Consider the following 21,848-nt stretch of genomic DNA (forward strand, 5'->3'; position numbering starts at 1 on the left):
TTGCCCTATAGGTACTAAGCACGCAGCATTAAAATGAGGAAATTCGAAGTCAATATTCTGTATTACAACATGGCCCAATATCTAGCCTTAATATTGACAAATAATATTCATATTGGACCACGCAATATATTAAAGGGTACTAGTGTACCCTACAGGAGGAAATAATTATAGGCTCAAAAGGGGTCCCACAATGTTGCCCTATAGGTACTAAGCACGCAGCATTAAAATGAGGAAATTCGAAGTCAATATTCTGTATTACAACATGGCCCAATATCTAGCCTTAATATTGACAAATAATATTCAAATTGAACCATATTAAAGGGTACTAGTGTACCCTACAGGAGGAAATAATTATAGGCTCAAAAGGGGTCCCACAATGTGGCCCTATAGGTTACTAAGTACATATATACGAAAACAATTCATCTGGGCAAGCAAAGCAAGTTCGGACTGCGGAGAGATAGAAAAGAACTACGAAAGTAGTTCCGAGGGGTGGCGACCAGGGAAAGAGGAATCCTCTTTTTTGATTTGTCAATAAATTAAGATAATTTTCACACCACATCAAACATTAAATGTTGAAATCTTACCTGCATGTCCCTCCGTTTTGACACATGTTCCTGCTGGCCTCTGGTCCGCACTCGGCATCGTACTGGCACTCCTCCCCGAAATACTTCGAAAAACAACTGCAGTAGTACTTGTCGTACTTGGCGGACGCGTAACAATTCCCATTAAATGAGCAGTGGTGATATAAACAAGCATCCTTTCTTTCACTTTCATTCCTGGACAGAAATTCATAAGTGATATTAAAACCAAACACATCCAACAGGTACTCTCTCACCCTCATGTGGATGTTGGCGATCTCGCGCACATTGAAATCAAGCACCAACACGTTCTTGTTGCTCACCAGGTAGGTGGGTTCGCGCTCGGAGCTGATGGTCCCGAATTCGGTCTTGCCCATCTTCACGTTCGCCGAATAATAAGCATATTCGGTGGCCTTCAACCCCTCCCTCATATAAAACTGCGTGAAATACACGGCGACCACTTTGTCCGTGGGGGCTTCGATGACCCACTGACAGCTAATGGGGACCGGATAGGGGTCAGGGAAATAGGGGGTGGTGATGACACCTTTCGGCTCCTTCATGACATGCCGACAAATCGATTCCACCCGCGATGCTTCTAAAAACACAACACACAAATAAATTATCCAGAACATTATGCGGTCATTTACTCATGTCTCCAAAAGTAAACAATCGAACGTGTTAGAGCATGCTGAACCGGCTGACGAGCAACATCTTGACTCGACCATCGTTTAGAAAGAATGACGGCCGAACGCAAAAAAAAAATAATACAAAGTATTCCTTCTTTTCCGAATCGCTTATTTCCCTGTGACGTTTACCTTCATCACATGAGCAGCGAGTGTGTGACGTCACATTTCGTGCAGGTTCTTCCGACATATGATGCTTTGTTTTATTATTTTTTTTCCTTCCTCACGCAGGTAAAAGAAAGATTTGAATGCGTGATTATTTCTGTTCCTTTTTAGAATTCGATTTTTGTTTTCTTTTGACTTGTTTGCTTCTTTCTGTGGTCGTGCACGTGTTGCACCAAGATCGGAGGAAAAGGAAAGTATAGGCTGCGGTATTTCCAGATGACTGTTTAATGCATCATTGAATGAGCTTTTGTTAATCCAATGAATGGGCATAGCGGTTCATCTTAAACTTCGAAACAAGAACTGCACACCTAAAATAAATCGAAGAAAATAATTTATATTTATTGAATATTGAGATAACAACAAAAAATAAAGTTTGATAAAAAAAATTTTTAATGAGTTTAGTTGGGCACTTGAAACTTTTAACCTAACTTAACAAAAATTTCCATTAATTATTAAAAATAAGTATTTTCGTTCGTGGAACAATGGGTTAAATTAGGCGATATATGATATAAATATAGAATATTTTTCATTATTATTTTGTAATAATTAGATCAAATTATTAGAAACACTGTAATTTCTAATAATTTGTTCAATTTAACATTTTTTGAATAGTCATCAAATATTTTCAAAATCTTATTAAACAAGATATTCCACTAATATCTTCAATTTTTAATAGTAAATAATTTCAAAATCTAATTTAACATACTACTCCAATACGTTTTTCATAAAACCGTACATTTCCAATACATAATTTAACATGCTTTTCTACTAAGTTCTTAAAGGTAAGTGTTTTCAAAATCTAACTTAACATGCTCAGTTTTTCTACAATTAAAGTGAAGTCATCTTAAATACCGTTTGAGAGAAAATTAAATTTATTGTAGAAAAAAAAATGTTTTAATTTTGTGAATATTCTTTCAAATATATTAAATTAATTTTGCTCCTAGATCAAGTATGGGGAGAAATAGCCTTTGTGGACGATTTTTTTTATTAAACTAACCTGCATTTGAGTTGCATGGGGAGGAAAACCATGATCCATTTACCACTGAGAATATTTTACATCAGCACTGTGGTCGGCTAGAGCCGGGTGCGGAATTCGTATCGACCAGCCATGCCTGGGATTTGAACCTGGTTCACCTCTTTGGGTGGCGTACACTGTATCCCTGGAACCACCAAGGCTCATTATGAAATATTAGTGACTTTCCCATTTTTTAATAGACCTTTCAATATGACGATAATTAACCGCTTTTTACTTTTTTAAAGGTAGTATAAATGAATGCCTAGAATTTGGTAATTATATAATTTTCAAAAGCGTTAAATTCCTATAATTTGAAACTTTGTCTGGGGACCGTTTAAATATTACGGAAGTGTATTTTATTTCTTTTGGAATTAGTAGCCAGCATAAGTTAGCTCTTTTTCTTAATGTTTAGAAAAAGTTGTTTGTCATCAAAGATTTTTTAAAAATTAATTTAAAAAAGTTTTATGAAGTTATTTTTGCTATTAACAAAAGATTATACTTTATTAAGAAATTTAACCCTTTTCAGAATCGGCGAAAGAAGCGTTTTTTTTCGAACTCTTACGCTCCGACGCCATGCGTACTAGTACGAGAGAACGGTTCTAAAGGGGTTAATGCAGTCCATATGGATTTATTATAATTTGTAATTATTTCAAATTATTTGTTATAATTTGCAATTATTTGTCATAATGTGTAATTATTTTAAATTATTTGTTATAATTTGTAATTATTCGAAATTATTTGTTATAATTTGTAATTATTTCAAATTATTTGTTATAATTTGTAATTATTTGTCATAATGTATGATTATTTGAAATTATTTGTTATAATTTGTAATTATTTGAAATTATTTGTTATAATTTGCAATTATTTGAAATTTTTTGCAATAATTTGTAATTAACAATTTTTTTCTTTAAAATCGGCTATACTTCTAAGATAAAAACATTAAATCAGAAATTAGGAAGCGATGCAGAAAATGTTCAAATACTCACGCGCTTTTAATGCTTCAAAGTAGATTTATTTTTTTAAAGCAAGGCTTATAAAAAAATTTGCTTAAATTCCTATTTATTTAACAGGAATAGCTTAAAAGTTGCATTATGACAAATTTTAATAATGCATAGTTTTCCAATGCAATTCGACGAAAACATCTTCAAATTTTAAGAATTAAAACGAAAAAAAAAACCAATAAATTTTTTTCAGAAATTTTTTTTAAAAATTTTTTTTGATATTTCATATCCATGCTAGTCTTTCTAAATTAAATTTTTCATAAAAAGAAAAAAACAACTTTTAAAAGTATTCTGAAAACTTGAAAACTGTCTGGCATAAAACGTTAACAATAGAGTGACGACACACTGGATGTGATGTCACATTTTCATAAGAAAAAGAGAGGAAAAAATAATGACACATTGAAACAAAGAGAAATCGAAACTGCTATTTTCGTGCACAAAAAAAAAAATAAATAAATAAAAAAACTACCTTAGATGCGTCAACGAAATTTATACTCCCCAATCCTAACACTCAGTCTGTTATTGCTAAGGTGTATGATAAATCACAAAAGGTTCTATTTCAGACAATAGACACAGAAACAACACACACTTTTACAGACTGGGACTTCCAGATTTCCGATATTTCTTATCTCCCTTCATTTATGGCGTTCTATAATAAAAGAGATGAAATAGTGGGGGAGGGAGAGGAAATATTTTCAGTTTTCTTTTCATTTTTATGAAAAGAATGAGCGGCGCCTTCACGAGCAGACGACTATTTATCGGTCTTTAACGCTAGCTTGAGTCCAGTGTTAGACAAGTCTCCGTCGATTCGCTGTTGAGCTTATAATCGATCAAGTTATTCCTTGGAGTGATGTTAAAGTTTGTCAATAAAAAAATAAAAAGTGTTAGCTGCCTTATTATTCTAATTGAAAAAAAAATTAAATTAGGGTTGTTAACGAAAAGAAGAGAATAGAACTATAAATGTTACGATAAAAACAATTAAAACGTCACGTGATGTTGTCAAACGATATTCTTCAGACGATAATTCTTTTTTTATTTTTTATTGTTAGGTCAAAGTTGTGGCATCAATAAATTGAAGTGGCGTAAGTTTACCGATGAAGGCCGTTGTAAAGAACTGTGTCACCCAATAAAGCCAATCATTAATCAGAGAAAATTATAATTTCTTTTCATCAGGGCTTTTTTCGTTACTTTCGCTGTCGAATTAAATAAACAAGAACAATTTTAGTTTTTTATTGTTGAAATCAAATACTTTCTTTTAGGATTATTAATTAGCGTTGTAATTTTTACGTTAATTGTTATTCATTAATACATAATTCTGTTAATGCATAATTCCATTGATTGTTATTTTGCGAAAAGAATTAATAACGATAATGTTTTACAAATATTAAAATATATACTTATAAATATGACATTAAATGATTTTTTTTTTAAAATTCTTAAAACAATATTAAGAAAAAAAAAGCAACTGAATTTTGCTTTTTCTTTTTGGAATTTTTGTATTATTAAAGTCTAAAAGTACAGTGATTTTCAGTATTTCAATATTCTATTCTGTAGTAATTAATGATACAGAAAAATTATTTTATTAACAAATCAACTATTATCGAATGTAGGTAGTTACATACAAAAGCTATTTACATTTTTAATTTGTAGTAAGTTACTGGTTAAACTTGTAATTTATTTTTTAATTTAAAATAATTAATACAAGATTTAAATTTTTCAATACTGAATTATTCATTTTAAATATAAGTCTTTCTACATAATTTTTTCATTTTTAAAAATTTTTTTTTAATGTTTTCACTAAATTATTCACATTTTATTTTAAAGTGCTACACTAAAAATATGAAATTAGAACAATATTGTTTTCAAACATATTTCAAATTCCGTTACGTACATAATTAATTTGAACCACAATGTCAAAATTTCTATAACTTGATCATTGGATTGATTGGTACACTTTGTATAGATAAAAAAAGAAACTTTTCCTAATTTTTAACGGTTTTATTCTATTAAATGTTGATTCATTCAATCAAATGTTAAACTTTGATGTTTAGAATTTTTTTACATTCCGCCATTTTACAAAAATGAAAGGTAAAATTTCATATAAAAAAATTTTTGCAAGTTTTTTTTAAATATAAAATCTGATATTTTATTTTTGATATTTGGTGTACACTATTAAACTGTCAATAATGCTATTTTATACAATTTAATTCACTAACAAATATTCTAAAAATATTCTCATTTAAATAAATTCAGTTATTTATACTTTAGCACGAGTTATTACTGTTATTATTTAACACCTTAGAATTGTATTTTTTTCCCCGCCTGAGACAAATTAAATGTCTTTCTTCCATTAAAATATTCGACGCAAAAAAAAATTTAACGAATTCGATCAAATAATTTTCACGTTGAAAAGTACTTCAAGTAATACAGCAAGGCTAAAGAGTATTATTTTATAGCTGAATGTATATACATCTGGGTTAGAATGTAAAACAAAAATAATAAAATAAAATAATGAGTATTCTATGTTTGCACAGTAATCGAGCCGTATGTTCAAATATATTCCAGAAAAACATGTTTGTGTTATCACTATAAGAATTTCGTTAAATTTTTCGACACAAAATAAGGATAATTAAAATGAAAAAAAAAAGAATCAATTTTTAAGAACCGAAATATTATTAGTTATAGGATGTCGTGTTTACTACCGAAACGAAGGCCAGCGTAGACTAAAAAAATACTGAATTAATTTTCAAAAACTTTTCTTATTAAAATTTTCTTATTTGTTACTGTGAGCATTCTTACAAGTTTTTATTTTTATTTTTTATTTCTTAGCTGTTTTTTTTTTATCTGTTTTTAAAAACAATAGTTGGAAAGAATTATCTAAAATTTCAATGCCAATAATAAAATATTTTAAGATTTTAACCATGCAAATTTGTGTACTGGGGGAGCACAGTTGTAAAAATCTCAAAAATATGGCCCAAATGATTTTTGTCTTCCGTACTGCTAAAATTTTGGATTATTGTTTTGAATATTACCCTAAATAACTAAGACTGTACTGTATTTGAAATTCGAAGAAGAATTAAAGTACTATAAAAATCTTAAAAATATCTGGCTAACACAAGTAATTAAAAAAAACATATAAAGAAATCAAGAAAAAATAATTGAACGAGACAATTTTAGGAATTAATTGATTAGTTTGGAGAGAGTTATATTTTTGTTGAGAATAGTTTTTGTTTGAAATTAAGGTATATACTAAATCGTTATGGGTACTTAAATTTATTTTTGCAAAGTTTATGCTAACCCGTTGCGGGTATTCCAATTTATTTGTGAAAAGCTTATACTAACCTGTTATGGGTACTTCAATTTATTTTTACAAAGTTTATACTAACCCTTTATGGTTATTTCAATTTACTTTAACGAAGTTTACACTAACCCTTTACGGATATTTCAATTTATTTTTACTAAGTTTATATTAANAAATAAAATAATGAGTATTCTATGTTTACACAGTAATCGAGCCGTATGTTCAAATATATTCCAGAAAAACATGTTTGTGTTATCACTATAAGAATTTCGTTAAATTTTTCGACACAAAATAAAGATAATTAAAATATAAATTTATTTTTATTTTTTATTTCTTAGCTGTTTTATCCGTTACGGGTATTTCAATTTATTTTTACAAAGTTTATACTAACCCTTTATGGTTATTTAAATTTATTTTTACGAAGTTTACACTAACCCTTTACGGATATTTCAATTTATTTTTACTACGTTTATATTAATCTTTTACGGTTATTTCTACGGGTGTTCCAATTTATTTGTGAAAAACTTATACTAATCCTTTAGGGGTATTTCTATTTTTACGAAGTTTATAGTAATCCGTTACTGGTATACCAATTTATTTTTACAGTCTCTACTAACCCATTACGGGTATTTAAATTTACTTTTGCAAACTGTATACTAACCCGTTACCGGTATTCCAATTTATTTTTCCTAAGTTTATAATAACCCGTTACGAGAATTTCAATTTAATTTTGCTTTGTTGATGTGTTGGGTCAAATAAATACGTTTTCATAAAAAAAAACTGCTTTTTCAATATAGATGGAATCGTTACATTACCAAAACTCATTTGACTAAACATAAATTTCCTTGCAAAATAATATTTGTACAGTTATAATCCTTCAAAATATAGTTTCAAAGCTAATATTAAATAATGTACTTTGAGTAATGTAAGGTTGAAACAATTTACGTAATGCTAAACAACGGAATTTTAAAAGTCAATTTTATAATAATTAGTTAATTTTATAATGATAAGAATAATTTTAAGAATTTTAAGATATAAAATGCTAGGCGGCTCTTCTCTAGAATTCTCGTCCCTGCAATTCTTTTATCATTTTCTTCTTTAAAAAACGATATTTTCCATAAAAACGGAGAATTTATAGCTCTAAATTTAAAGTTAGAAAGTTTTGTTAATATGTTAATTGCAATGACATGAGCGATTATCTAATCTTAAAAATAAACAACTAGACTAGAAAAAAATGGTAAAAACCAAAAATTAATCGTGTTTTGGGATTTCTGGGAACACTAAAAATTATTTTTACCTCAGCTTTTTGGTAATAATTTGAAGTAAAATTTCAAAAGAAAAAAAAATTACTATCATGCTGCTTTGTTTTACATACGATAAAAATTTGGTAGTCTTACCAAATTTTAAAATTAGTCGATTAAAGAGTTAAAATTAGCCAAAGTCAAAACAGTTAAAAAACAGCCCAAACAGTTAAAATTTGTCGCTAATTCTAACTGTTCTAGTACTTTAGGTAATGAAAATATTTTTAGTTTAATAATCTCTATTTTAGTAAAAGTTTAACTTTTGCGTTTATTTATTTTTTTTTCTTTCATTTCTACGTTAGATCATCTACCAACATTTTTAATAAAACACAAATTTTTAAATGTACAAAAACCTGACCAGAATTCAACTAAAACGGTAATTCAACTGTTAACTGTGTAACTACCAAGATTATACTACTACTATTATTGAATTCAACTGCAATAGTTCCAATTTTAAACGGAATAGTTACAGAATAATACTGATTTGTAGATTTAGTTATCGAAAATTAAATTTTAATCACAATATCTTACAACATAATGACTTAATTCCAGCACGAGTACTTAAGAAGTTTAAGAAATTAACTATTTTTATCTCCTATTCTGGTATTACATATCACATTAAAATTCGATTTGACAGAGAAGAGAAACGAATACCGTTGCGAGATAACTATAAATAGTGAGACTTCATTGTTGGAAGAAAATTTTAACGTCTATTGGTATTGTTACAAGTTATTTCTTTGTGTATACCTACTCGAATTCGTAGATAAATCGCAGTTACAGCTACATCTTCCAGATATAAAAAGAAATGTTCCTTACCAACCGAGAAGATGTAATTTATCACTGTCTCGTTTTAACCAATACTTTTATATTCTTTACAAACAGCCATTAATCATCCCCCCCATAAGAGTTTGTCTCGAACTAATATTAAAGCACTTGGCTCCACAGAATTTTACACCTGAATAGTCACGTGACTCTTAAGACTTACACACGACACTTCAGCCTGTTTACCATGGGGATATGTTTGATTACTCAATGAAAGGATTAATCATTCATTTCTCATAAGAGGCTCAAAAATATCCTTTAAATTCCAACTTAAAAGTATCAACCATATCAAAAATCAATAATTTAGTGCAATACAACAAACAAAAAAATTTCTGTCTAACTTTATATGCAATTGGTTATAATATGAAAAAAAGCACAACTACTTCCACTTACTAGGAATAACATTTACCTTTTAGTTTAATTAATAAACTGAGTTTTAAATATGCTTACTAAATTCATAAACTTCGGTAAAACAACAATATAAATTATTTCCAAAGGAACTAGACTAATACAATTCCAACCTGGCGAGTAGCGACTTATAACAAGACACTTCGTTTGATGCTTTTTACTAGTTAAATTTAGTAGGAATAACACGATCTGTGACGTAGGCTATAGTATACCCAATTCTAATGATGGTGTCGCAGTTTTCCATTGTTGTCGGTGCATTTTTATTGGCCGGAAAAATCACGTGGTAGAATCCAGTTTTCGTACATTAATTTTCATATAAATTCGGTTGTCATCAGCATAAAATTCACATAAGTCATAAAGGTATTCATCTTATTCTCGACCGCGTTTCATGTTCTCCATTGTAGGGGGCAGTATTTGTAGAGGTTGTTTCAACTTCCGGTATAAGAATTTCTGATGGTGTAAACCAAATTGCGTAAATCCGCATCTTAACTATCATGTAATTGCAAATCAATTTAGGATAATTTCCCAAATTACTTTTTTTATATCTTTATATGATATTTTATAATATGAAGAACACATTTTTTTACAAAATCACGGCACAAAAATTAAATTAAGAAAAACTAAGTATTCCGAGTATACACAAACAAATCCGGAGCATCGAAAAAAAGAAATAGTCACTTTAATGTTATGACGTCAGAAGAGGACCTCAAGTAGCGTTTGTTTGTTTTTTTAGTATATATGGTGAATTGTTTTCCTATAAATATTTTTCTATCCCTTATTTAAAGCTATTTACCTGTACTGTTATTAATACGTTTTTGATTTTCTTTGTTTCCTAAATCAAGAGTTTAAGAGAATTGTTTTTATTATTATTATTTCTATAACGTAATTTCACGTTACATTTCAAGATAAAGATCTTTAAATAGGTGTTTGATCTTAGTGACGGTTTCACAATTATTATTTTTGGTGTAAATTACATAATAAAATCATTATGAATTACGGTTAGAGAGATAAGTTCAATGATTTTGAACTTAACTTTCAACTTCATGCACAAAGTGAGGTGTGCAAAAATTGTACATAAAATACATCCGTCCGTTTAGTAAGTAAGCAAAAATATTGAATTACAGGGGTAGACTTTATTTGAGGGTGCCCCTTGATTCTCGTCAAGTTGTGATCACCAAGCTGGGCGATGTTGAAGCCCAACCGTTATTCTGATTGGTTTAGATTTTAGCGTTATTTTTAAATGTTCAACGGTATATGTAGTTTCAAAGGTCCGTTAGTTCTACGTTACTACGTTGCTGGTAAGGTTACTTTTGCTTCTGGTCAATAAGTTCGAAGGTATGTGGGCAGTCATAAAAAGGGACTTTAAAAAAATGTCACCACGTCCGGTACCACAGACGCCATTTTCGATTCGTATTTCGTCGAATTTATGTGGCGATGGAGGTACACAGATTTTATTCATGATAAATTTAGACAGTATATCTAACTGCTATTAGAGAATTCTGTGCTCTTAATTCTGAGGCTATTCAAGCTTAATGAAGAAGTGAGTTGTTTTTTTTTTCCTTTTCTCTCTGTGCTTACTTCATTAATTTTTGTTTCGATTCAAATTGCATATTATTGGGTTTATTAATTTAGCTTATATTGGGTTCAGTGCAATTTTATAAAGTTTTGGCCCATGTTTCGTCGAAATTTTGCAATGTTTTATTGAAATATAATTATGTCTTGTCCGCCATTCATGTTACCACGGTGTTCCCCGCAAACAGGAATGGCGCCAAACATAAGTCGCCAATTTCGCCAAGGGGCACCCTCAAGTAAATTTTTCCCCCTACCGTTCAGTAAATAAGCAAAAATATTGAATTACAGTAGTGAATTCACCAAATTTGTTATAACAAAATACTTTTAATGTTAAATGTTATTTCAAAAAATAATTACTTAGAAAAATGATTTATGTTCACTAACAAATCTTAATAGTATCATAAGGGAAATATTTGGACGTGGAAAGTGAAGGCACAAGTGTTCTATTTAGTACACATATGTTGAGTTGAATAATTTCAAGTGTTTTATGCCAAGAAACAGCAACTATTACGAAGCAATCATCGAGGTTGGTGAGCGTCAGCGAGCAGGTGGCATAGCCCCCTAGTACTGTATAAAATAAAAAGTTATATAAAATTGGATGCTTGCAACTCGAGAAGAAGAATACCTCTGATCTAATATGGTTGTGTCTAATCACCTGGTTGTGTGTAATAGCTATTAAGGCTTAGTTTATTATCATTTTGAATCAATTTTCAAATCAAATTTAAATGAGTTTTCGCAAGTGACGTCGCGCATGACGTCACTTGCAAAAACTCAATTAAATTTGATCGAACCTAGTTAAGTCGAACCTAGTTAATTGCTGAATCGTGGCATGATCAAATGCCTCGATTTACCCAAGTGCGATATCGCGTACAAGTATCGAATTAGCAAAAAAAAAAAAAAAAAAACTAGAGTCCCTGTATATAAGGTAGAGAGTTATGACAAATGGGTAACAATCTATTATTGGTAGAAAGCCGAAGTTCGCCGGAAAAAAAATCGGAATAAAAATTTCATCATTAACTTAACCTATAGTGGTGAACAAGGTATCTTTAGTAGACCAAATCTTAAAAGTGTGGCATGATGTCTCTTTAAAAAAAATTATTTTAACTATTTAAAGTAGTAAAATAGCATTAAATAACTATTCATGAGCCGTGGTGGCTCAAGGGATAGAGCACTCGCCCTCCAATGAGGTGAACCGGGTTCGAATCACAATCACACCAATCACAGTGCTGATGGAAAAATATTCTCAGTGATAGACGGATAACGGATTAGAGTCCCCTTGCCGTCAAGCTAACCATGGGAGGTTTTCGTGGTTTTCCTCTCCATGTAACGCAAATGCGGGTTAGTCCCACATTTTCGTGGTTTTCCTCTCCATGTAATGCAAATGCGGGTTAGTCCCACACACACACAAAATAAAAAAACCTCCACGAAGGCAAAATTTCTCCCAATACTTGATTCAGGAGTTTCCTTATCTTCTGGAATGGGTTCAAAATTACAAAGTCACGGAGTTGAACATTAGTAGTCGTAAACCCAAAATTGGGTCGGCTGTTCAACGACGGTTATAAAATAAAATAACCATTCATTTTGTAATGTAATTAACTTTTAAGAACTTCGCTAGCTTTTTTGGTACTCTTTATTAGGTTAGTTAGGCTAACATATATCAGATTTAATTGCCTAAATGACTTCAAGCATTGAAAATAAATATTTTTTAACTAAATTTCAGCTTTTTATTAGAAACGTTATTTTTAACTAAAGTTTGCAAACGAACTAGAAATAAAACTATATCGTTACATTTAAAGGACTCAATTTTTACTCGGAATAAGGAAAGCCAAGTTGGAGAGAAACATCACCAAATTGTTACTCAAAACCTATTTAAGAGTCGATTTATGATTATTTATCGATTATTATCCATTATGATTATTTTTATCCATTCACCGATTATTATCCGTTATGATTATGGATTCATAAATGGATAAAAATAATCCATTTATGAATCCATTATGACATATGTACTGCATTTATATACTTAGTATATGTATTTTGCCAATCCAGAAAAGTTCATATGCTTATAAGAATAAATTTTTATCTAGATCCGCAGATACCTTTTCAGAGGAAAAAATATGAGTATATCTGAGACGAAATAAATCTTTTTTCCAAACATTTTATTCAAAGAGTGATAGCTAATAGAGGAAGAACATAACGTGAACGCAAAGGATATCAGCTTTGCGACCTATACCAACAGCTGAAAACTGTTTGCAGAGCAAATTTGTTTAAAAAAAGACTGCCTAATTTACTGTCTTAGTAGAAAAAAAATGATGTCCTATACTTATAGCTAACAATAACGCAATTTTAAACCCGAAAGTAGTACCTGCAATTAGAAGAAGACCACCCATGCGATCTATAACGTCAGCACCTGCAATTTTTTTTTTTTTTAATAACCGTCGTTGAACAGCCGACCCAATTTTATGAGTTTACGACTACTAATGTTCAACTCCGTAGCCTTGTCATTTTGCAGATTGCCTAATCCAGAAGACAAGGGAACTCCTGGATTGAGCGTAGGGAGAAATTTGCCTTCCTGGAGGACTTTTTGATGGAGCTAACCCGCATTTGCGTTACATGGAGAAGAAAACCACGAGAACTTCCCACGGTTAGCCAGACGGCAAGGGGACTAATCCGTCTACCACTGAGGATATTTCATGTCAGCACTGTGGTAGGTGCAATCCGGATGCGGAATTCGCATGGACTGGGATTCGAACCCGGTTCGCCTCATTCAAAGGCGAACGCTCTATCCCCTGATCCATCGCGGCTCTATGCTAATCTTTATTAGCAAAAGGGCGTATTGAAATTTAGCTTAGTTTCTGTACATAACTTAGAATGTTAATTAGCGTTAAGTCAATTAAGTACAGAACCGCATCGCTAATCGAATTTGTTGAATTATAATTCTTTCTTATCTACTTCTTTTACTTAACATAGATTTACTATTTGTTTATGCATTTCATTATAACCGTGATATAATTTTTATTTTGTGTGCCAGGCAACTTCGATGAGTAATAGGATTGCTTATGTTCTACATGGCTTCGTGCCTGTCTTTGTGTAAATATACAGTAAAAGAATTGAAATCTTTATTAAAGAATACAGGCTGTGTTACTTAAGAGAATTGGTACTTGACGCGCTTGGATTACTCGAAATAGAATGGAAAGAACTGTTGCTAACATAAACAAATGCCACGTTTCAACAACCAATCAGGCTCAAGATACTCACACTACGTCACTTGGAGGTATCCCATTGGAGAAGAAGAATAACGCAGAAATGATGGTTGTGTATAAATAAGATAAAGCGTAAGCTATTATGATTGGTTTACTATCGCACTGAATAAATTTTCGAATCATATTTAATAGGGTACCTGCAACCGACGTCACGCGTAGGTGACGAACTTGATCAGCTGATGAATCGTGACATTCAATTGCCCCGATTCAGTAGCCAATTAGGTTCGACACCATACGCGTGACTTCGTTTACAAGTACCCAAATGAATGTAGTAAAAAGTAGAAACATTAGCTATAAGAAATAAAGTTATAACATGAAGCATATTAGTAACATGTTTTTAAATGCATAATTTTAAAGCTTAGTGGTAAAAAGGTGCTAAGTAAAAAATGGCTAAATAATAGGCATACATCTGACTATAATATGTTTTTATACTGACGTCAAGAATTTTAGAATGTCACTTAGCCCCTTCTTTCTTTTCAATTCTGCCATTTTTAGAATTCTATTTGCTTTTTTTATTCTCCAGAACTCTTCAATTTTTAAAAATGAATTTTCAATTTCATTTTGAGACGTTTTCTAGGAAGTGTTGCTTCATATGTCAGAAAACTTATTGAAAGAAATACATATGAAGACATTTATATTTTCGCAAGAATACTTAAATTCCAATAAGAATTTCGGGTAAAATTGAAAATGAACGATAAATGTACGATAAAAATATGGATTTTTATTATTTTTATGAAAGGCATTAAATTCCACGACCGAATAAAAAAATGTCTAAATCTTTTGAATAATTTTTTTTTATGAAACGATCCAAATTCATTTGTTTCATTTGACAGCCCGTTTTAAAAAGCAAAATTTTAAGGATTTCAGTTTATAGCTAGTTTAAACAGATGCTAATTCTTATATATCTCTATATAAAAATAATATTAATACATACATATCTCTATATTAAAATTTGTAACAGCCGCCGTCGATGTTGGTTTGGTTGTACAACTTTATGTAACATAATTTTTTTTTTTGGCTGCTCAAAAACTATTAGTCTTAGAAATTTAAAATTACGATAGTGTGTAGAAAAAAGTGAGAGAAGTATTATAAAATTAAAAAAATAACATTAGATAATTTGTTCGATGATGTTTGTTATACTGTTACGCGTCTAGCAAAAAATACCATCCAGACCACTCTACAGGCAGCGGAAATGCAATTACAGAATTGGAATTTGACATGCTGAAAAGAGTCATTTTTATGAGTAAACTTAAAGCTTTTTTTTCCCTTCTTTTTTTAAAATTATTTTCGAACCAATTACAAATTATTTCGAAAGTACCAATCTGTTCAAAAGTTAATGTGCTTTTTTCTCTCAGTTCTTTTTTTTTGTTTTCAGAAAATTATTTTCGTTCCAATCATAAGCTATTTCGAAAGCACCAATCTATTTGAAAGTTAATGTGCTTTTTTCTCAGTTTTTTTTATTTTTTGAAAATTATTTTCGTTCCAATCATAAGCTATTTCGAAAGCACCAATCTATTCGGAAGTTAATGTGCTTTTTTCTCAGTTTTTTTATTTTTTTGAAAATTATTTTCGTACAAATCATAAATTATTTCGTAAGTACCAATCCATTCAAAAGTTAATGTTGTTTTGTTCCTCAGTTCTTTTTTTGTTTTTTGAAAATTATTTTCGTTCCAATCATAAGCTATTTCGAAAGCACCAATCTATTCGAAAGTTAATGTGCTTTCATCTCACTTTTTTTTAATTTTTTGAAAATTATTTTCGTACAAACCATAAATTATTTCGTAAGTACCAATCCATTCAAAAGTTAATGTTGTTTTGTTCCTCAGTTCTTTTTCTGTTTTTTGAAAATTATTTTCGTTCTAATCATAAGCTATTTCGAAAGCACCAATCTATTTGGAAGTTAATGTGCTTTTTTCCCAGTTTTTTTATTTTTTGAAAATTATTTTCGTACAAATCAGAAATTATTTCGTAAGTACCAATCTATTCAAAAGTTAATGTGCTTTTTTTTCTCAGTTTTTTAGATTTAAATATAGACTATTTATTCATTATAGAGAAATCATTCTCCAATTCAGGTAATCGTTATTTTAGTTAATCGGAAAAAAATGATCTTACATTAAACTACGCATGTAATTGTATACTTTGTTTTTTAAAAAAAAGCGTTTCTTTTTGTGGAAAATATCGACTTTTAAGAAAAAAACAATGAGTGTGAAACAGTTTTGGGAGGGGGGGGATCAGGGATCTGACACCCCTAGTGTATACATAAATAAAAAAAAAATAATGTAAACAAAAGTAAAACCAAATATTTATCATGACCGTGACGTCATACGAAGCATAAAAAATACACTTCGACATAGGATACATTATTAATGTAGTTGACATCCTGCTAACATAATTATCGTTCGTTTAATGCTCGTCCACGATACACAATGAGAGAAGGAAGAAGAAAAAAAAAGTTTTAATACATTTTCTCATTTGAAAGAGATGGACAAATATTAGTTCAGACGACATGCCTAGATGCAACTTCTACCATGCAGTAGACGTTCTCTTGTTTGCCCTGTATCAGCTGCACTATACTTTCGAAACTTCTAATTCTGAATGCCTATACTAACCTAAATACTGTACTAAAAATAATTCTCTCTTACTTTTTTTTTCTTTTCGATCGAAGGATGGTCGTGTTGATGAAAGAAAATAAGTACACGATCCGGTCACCACGATATTCATTACGGATGCAATTGAAAATGTACTATTAGCGATCCATTCAGTACGAATGTAAACTTGGCTGCCATTGAAGTAACGAAAGCAAGATCGACAGTATCCAGAGCAGGGGTCTGCAACTTACAACGAGGCCAGGGGCCGCGATTAAATTGGAGGGCCGCGATTTTACCAAAATTTTATATAGGACTCTTTTATGTTTGAAGGAACACTAAATATTACTGTCAGATTTTTATCAAGTTGCACAAAAACAAAAGTATTGAATTACAAATTAAAATAAAAAGTAGATTTTTAAAAATATTTAATTGCATATTAAAAAATTCTGGCTACAATAACTTTCATGTGCACCTATGTATTAAACAATTAATGTTCAACAGATATCAAATTGTTAAAACATAAAACTTAAAAGTATTTAAAACCCATATAGATTTTCTACGAAAATTGTCCCTCAAATGACAACNGAGATGGACAAATATTAGTTCAGACGACATGCCTTGATGCAACTTCTACCATGCAGTAGACGTTCTCTTGTTTGCCCTGCATCAGCTGCACTATACTTTCGAAACTTCTAATTTTGAATGCCTATACTAACCTAAATACTGTACTAAAAATAATTCTCTCTTACTTTTTTTTACTTTTTCCTTTTCGATCGAAGGATGGTCGTGCTGTTAGGGATGAAAGAAAATAAATACACGATCCGGTCACCACGATATTCATTACGGATGCAATAATTATTATTTGATTTAATGCTCGATCGTTTTACGTAGCGCTGGAATTGAACTGAGCAATTTTTATTTGATAAAATAAATCCTTGATTGAAAACGTTCTATTAGCGATCCACTCAGTAGGAATACAAACTTGGGTGCCATTGAAGTAACGAAAAGAAGATCTACAGTATCTAGATCAGGGCTTACAAAGAGGCCAGGGGCCGCAATTAAAAACACCAGTCAAATGGAGGGCCGCAACTTTACCAAAATTTTATATGGGACTCTACTAAATTTTATATAGGATAACTACTAAAATTTTATATAGTTTGAAGGAACATTAAATATTACTGTCAGATTTTTATCAAGTTGTACAAAAACAAAAGTATTGAATTACAAATTAAAATAAAAAGTAGAGTTTTAAAAATATTTAATTGCATATTAAAAAATTCTAGCTACAATAACTTTCATGTGCACCTATGTATTAAACAGTTAATGTGCAACAGGTATCAAATTGTTAAAATATAAAACTTAAAAGTATTTAAAACCCATACAGATTTTCTACGAAAATTGTCCGCAAAAAATGACAACTAATATATTTTGGTTCGCGGGCCAGTTGAAGCCCGCGGGCCGCCAGTTGGTAACCATTGGTTTAGAGCATCCCGAAAATTTATGAATAAATATTTTATAATTGTCTTTGAACAGACGACTAATTTTCGGTTACTGTATAGTTCACCTCCGGAGCCTTGTAATTTTGAATCCAATTCAGAAGACAAGGGAGCTCCTGCATCAAATATCAGGAGATATTTGCCTTCGTGGAGTACTTTTTTTAGTACTAACTAGCATTTGTGTAACATGGAGAGGAAGACCACGAAAACAACCCATAATTAGCTTGACGGCGAGGACACTCTTAACTCATGATCTGTCGTCTACCACTGAGGGTATTTTAAGTCCGCACTGTGGTCTGTTCGAGCCGGGCGTGGAATTCGTATCACCCAGTCATCGCTGGGATTCGAACCAGGTTCACCTCATTGAGAGGCGAAAGCTCTATCCCCTGAGCCACCACGGGTCCCAAAACTATCTTAATCGGGAATTCAATAATTGATCGAATTATCTACGAGTTATTATTATTAGTTATTCCTGATTATATTAGTGTCATTGGAATCGCTTTCGTTGAAAAAGTTGTAAAGTGCAATTAAATTTTTTTAATTTAAATTTTTCCTCAATTAAGAAGTATGTCTATGCGTTAGAAATGAGATGGGTCCAACCAGGGCCGTGTCGAAAGGAGCAGTTATTAGATTAGGGGCCAACGGCATCTCGTTTCGTGACGTCACGCATCACGATCCGCTCACGCTTCTCCATCTTCTCTTTTGATTTTAGCAATTCAAACGATGTTCTAAAGAAATTGCTTTATTCATTAGATTTCAAGCTCTGCTAAAAAGGGAATCTTCATTTCAACGAACACACATAATTGTTGAATTTCTTTAGTAATAATTTTTAAAGAATATTTATTTAGTTATTTCCTGAATTTCTATGCACTCTTTCACAAAAAAATAACTTTGTCATCTCTATATGCCTATTTATAATTCAAAACCTCGAATTCTCAGGTTCTAGCTGTTCGAATAAGCGAGCCTAAACTCATTTCTACTATGCCTTTCTTAATCTGATAATAAAAATGGGTTTAATGTTTCAGTTTATTCTGTTTTTTGTTACATACATTTCAAAATTGAAAAATAAAAATAAGGGCTTCTTTAAACGCAGTTTAAAGAAGCCCTTAATGTGAAGTTTAAATGTGACAATTCTGGTAACTTAAGCATAGATTTAAAAATAAAAATAAAAACATTGAAATTATCATTTATACTTATCTGCGGTAATATAAATGATTCATTATATTCTTTTAAATGAAATGCTTAATCAAGCTGTTTATTTTTAAGTCATATTTTTTCATATTTGAAAAGCGTATTAAAAACAATCAGTTTAAATGACATTTAATTACAAAATGACTAGATGAAAAAAAAAAAACTAAATTACCATTTCAAACGCACTTTATAAAGTGACAGTTTCGGTTACTTTATCATCTGTATAAGCGTAATTTTCGCTTTGTATTAGATTTAAAGGATAATTTTTAATGAAATATGAACAGATATTTCGGTAAAAAAAATTCACAAATTAGCCCTTTAAATTTTCTTAAAAGGTTTATTCTTCCATTTCTGAAAAACGAATGAACAAGACAATCATTTTCTGGTAGATCAAAAACAATCTATCAAAATATGTTTGTTTATTTTAAACTAATTATTATTATTATTTAAAAAAGCATAAAAAAAACTAAATTAGCAATGTTAAAGTGTTAGGAAACATACAATCTTGATTTATATTATTTACCGTAATTTTCAAATTATTTAAAAAAAACATTTTAATACTTATTTTAAATGATACCAATAGATAAATTTCTCAATTTTTCTTAACTCTCAAACGCAAGTTTTAAAGTTACTGAATTGAAAGAACATTGCATCATCAGCGTCGGAAGTGCGCATTATCAACGTTAAAAAAACAATAAAATACTGAACAATCATGCGTAGTTACTTCGAAATTCACAGGTACATGCAGGGTGATACGTAAAACTGCGAAATCTTTCTAATAAAACAGTGATAATAATCGATGGTATAATAATCTGTCTAATAACTACCTTAATAAATACTGAATTTTATATTTTACAAGCATTTCTTATCAGAATAAAAGGGTAAAAAAAAAGTAGGTTTTTAACCATAATTTCTTTACTAGAGCCTCCTTTTTCACTGAGGGATTAAAAATAGTTTTCTTTCAACGTGATGCGTTTGTAAGTATCTAATTGAGGAAGAAATCAATCAAAGTTAGCTGAAAAAGTTTTTGCAAGTTAAAAGAGTTGTTATTCATGCATGAAACAAAGTAACACATTGATTGGCTTATTCAATTTTGTTCAAACTATAATTTACACGCATTCTTAGATATTATATAGTCTAGTGGATATTATAGTATATTGGATTATATAGTCTATCATTACTTAATTCCCGACTTAAAAAAATGTCGTCTGGGGCATAAAAAATTTTGTTTAAATAATAGCTTAATCTAAATTTATCTTTTCCATCCTGAAATAATCATTGTTCCTCAACACCAGTGTGCTTTATTTAACTCAGAAAAAAATTTGCTTTTTTCTTGTTTCAATTTCAATCCACAAAACAAGATTTTAGAAACAATTGTAATTTTGAGAATAAATAGATTCTGTAATTAAGTTTTAGATTTAAAAAAACCTTTTTTTTAAAAATAAATATCACTGATTATTACTGAAAAAAAATGTCGAAATAATTTATTAAAATAAAACGTGATATTTCAAGACTAATCGACCAGGATTTTGGTAAACCATTTTATTGTTCTTTTTTTCGAATTGAAAATTTTGCAATAATGTAAGAGGGAGAGCCACGATAGCTCAAATGATAAACGGCTGGTCGATACAAATTCAACATCCGGCTTGCACTGACCACAGTGCTGACGTGAAATATCCTCGGTGGTAGACGGATCATGGGTTAGAATCACCTAGCCGTCAGGCTAACTGTGGAAGGTTCTCGTGGTCTATCTCTCCATGTAACGCAGATGCTGGTAAGTTCCACCAAAAATATCCTCCACGAAATCTTTTTAATGTACATTTAAAAGTCAATAAAGTGAATTTAAATGAAAAACTAAAATATAAAGTGCATCACAAAATATACATATCAACGATTCCATAACATTTAATTTTATCTTCTTTATTTATGTAACCAGAATGAACACAGACCATACCACAAAAACTAGAGAGTGCAGTTATAGAAATCCATTATGCAAATTTAAAAACTGCTTTCAAAAGACTTCATTCTTTTTCATTCTCTATGTATTATTTTTCATCAACGCGTAGTACTGATATCTTCTAATATTTATCGTTGAGTCTATATCATTCGTAATCTAATCTTATGTCATAATATCATCTAATCATAATCTAATTTAATCTCATCAACAAATCATACTTTTTTTATAGACGGATTTTGGAAACTTCGAGAAAAGGATTTGTTAAAAGATTAACGGACTGCTCCGTTTGTTTATCTCGAAAATTCTAGAATTCAAAGTATAAAACCCGGAAGATATAAAATAGGAAAGATTAGCTTATAGCTTGCATAGGAGGATAAACTGAAAGGTTGAAAAAAAAGGAAAGTAAAAATTCTTAATTGAGTAATGGATAAAATAAAAGAGAAAATGTGTGATTAATAACATCACATAAAGAAGCTGTCACAACTTTTATAAAATATGTTATTT

The 21,848-nt window shown here is 30.4% G+C and overlaps 1 protein-coding gene across 1 annotated transcript in view; it reads right to left on the reverse strand.

Annotated features, from left to right (window-relative positions):
- LOC107440417 (uncharacterized) overlaps positions 1 to 21,848 on the reverse strand; it is a 574,971-nt gene that overhangs the window by 203,734 nt on the left and 349,389 nt on the right. The window contains exon 5 of the mRNA XM_071177030.1: positions 585 to 1,734. Coding sequence (XP_071033131.1) covers positions 585 to 1,210 — 626 coding nt within the window. The 5' untranslated portion in view covers positions 1,211 to 1,734. The remainder of the gene's footprint in view (positions 1 to 584; positions 1,735 to 21,848) is intronic.

This window comes from Parasteatoda tepidariorum, chromosome 2 (assembly GCF_043381705.1).
Source record: "Parasteatoda tepidariorum isolate YZ-2023 chromosome 2, CAS_Ptep_4.0, whole genome shotgun sequence".
NCBI lineage: Eukaryota > Metazoa > Arthropoda > Arachnida > Araneae > Theridiidae > Parasteatoda > Parasteatoda tepidariorum.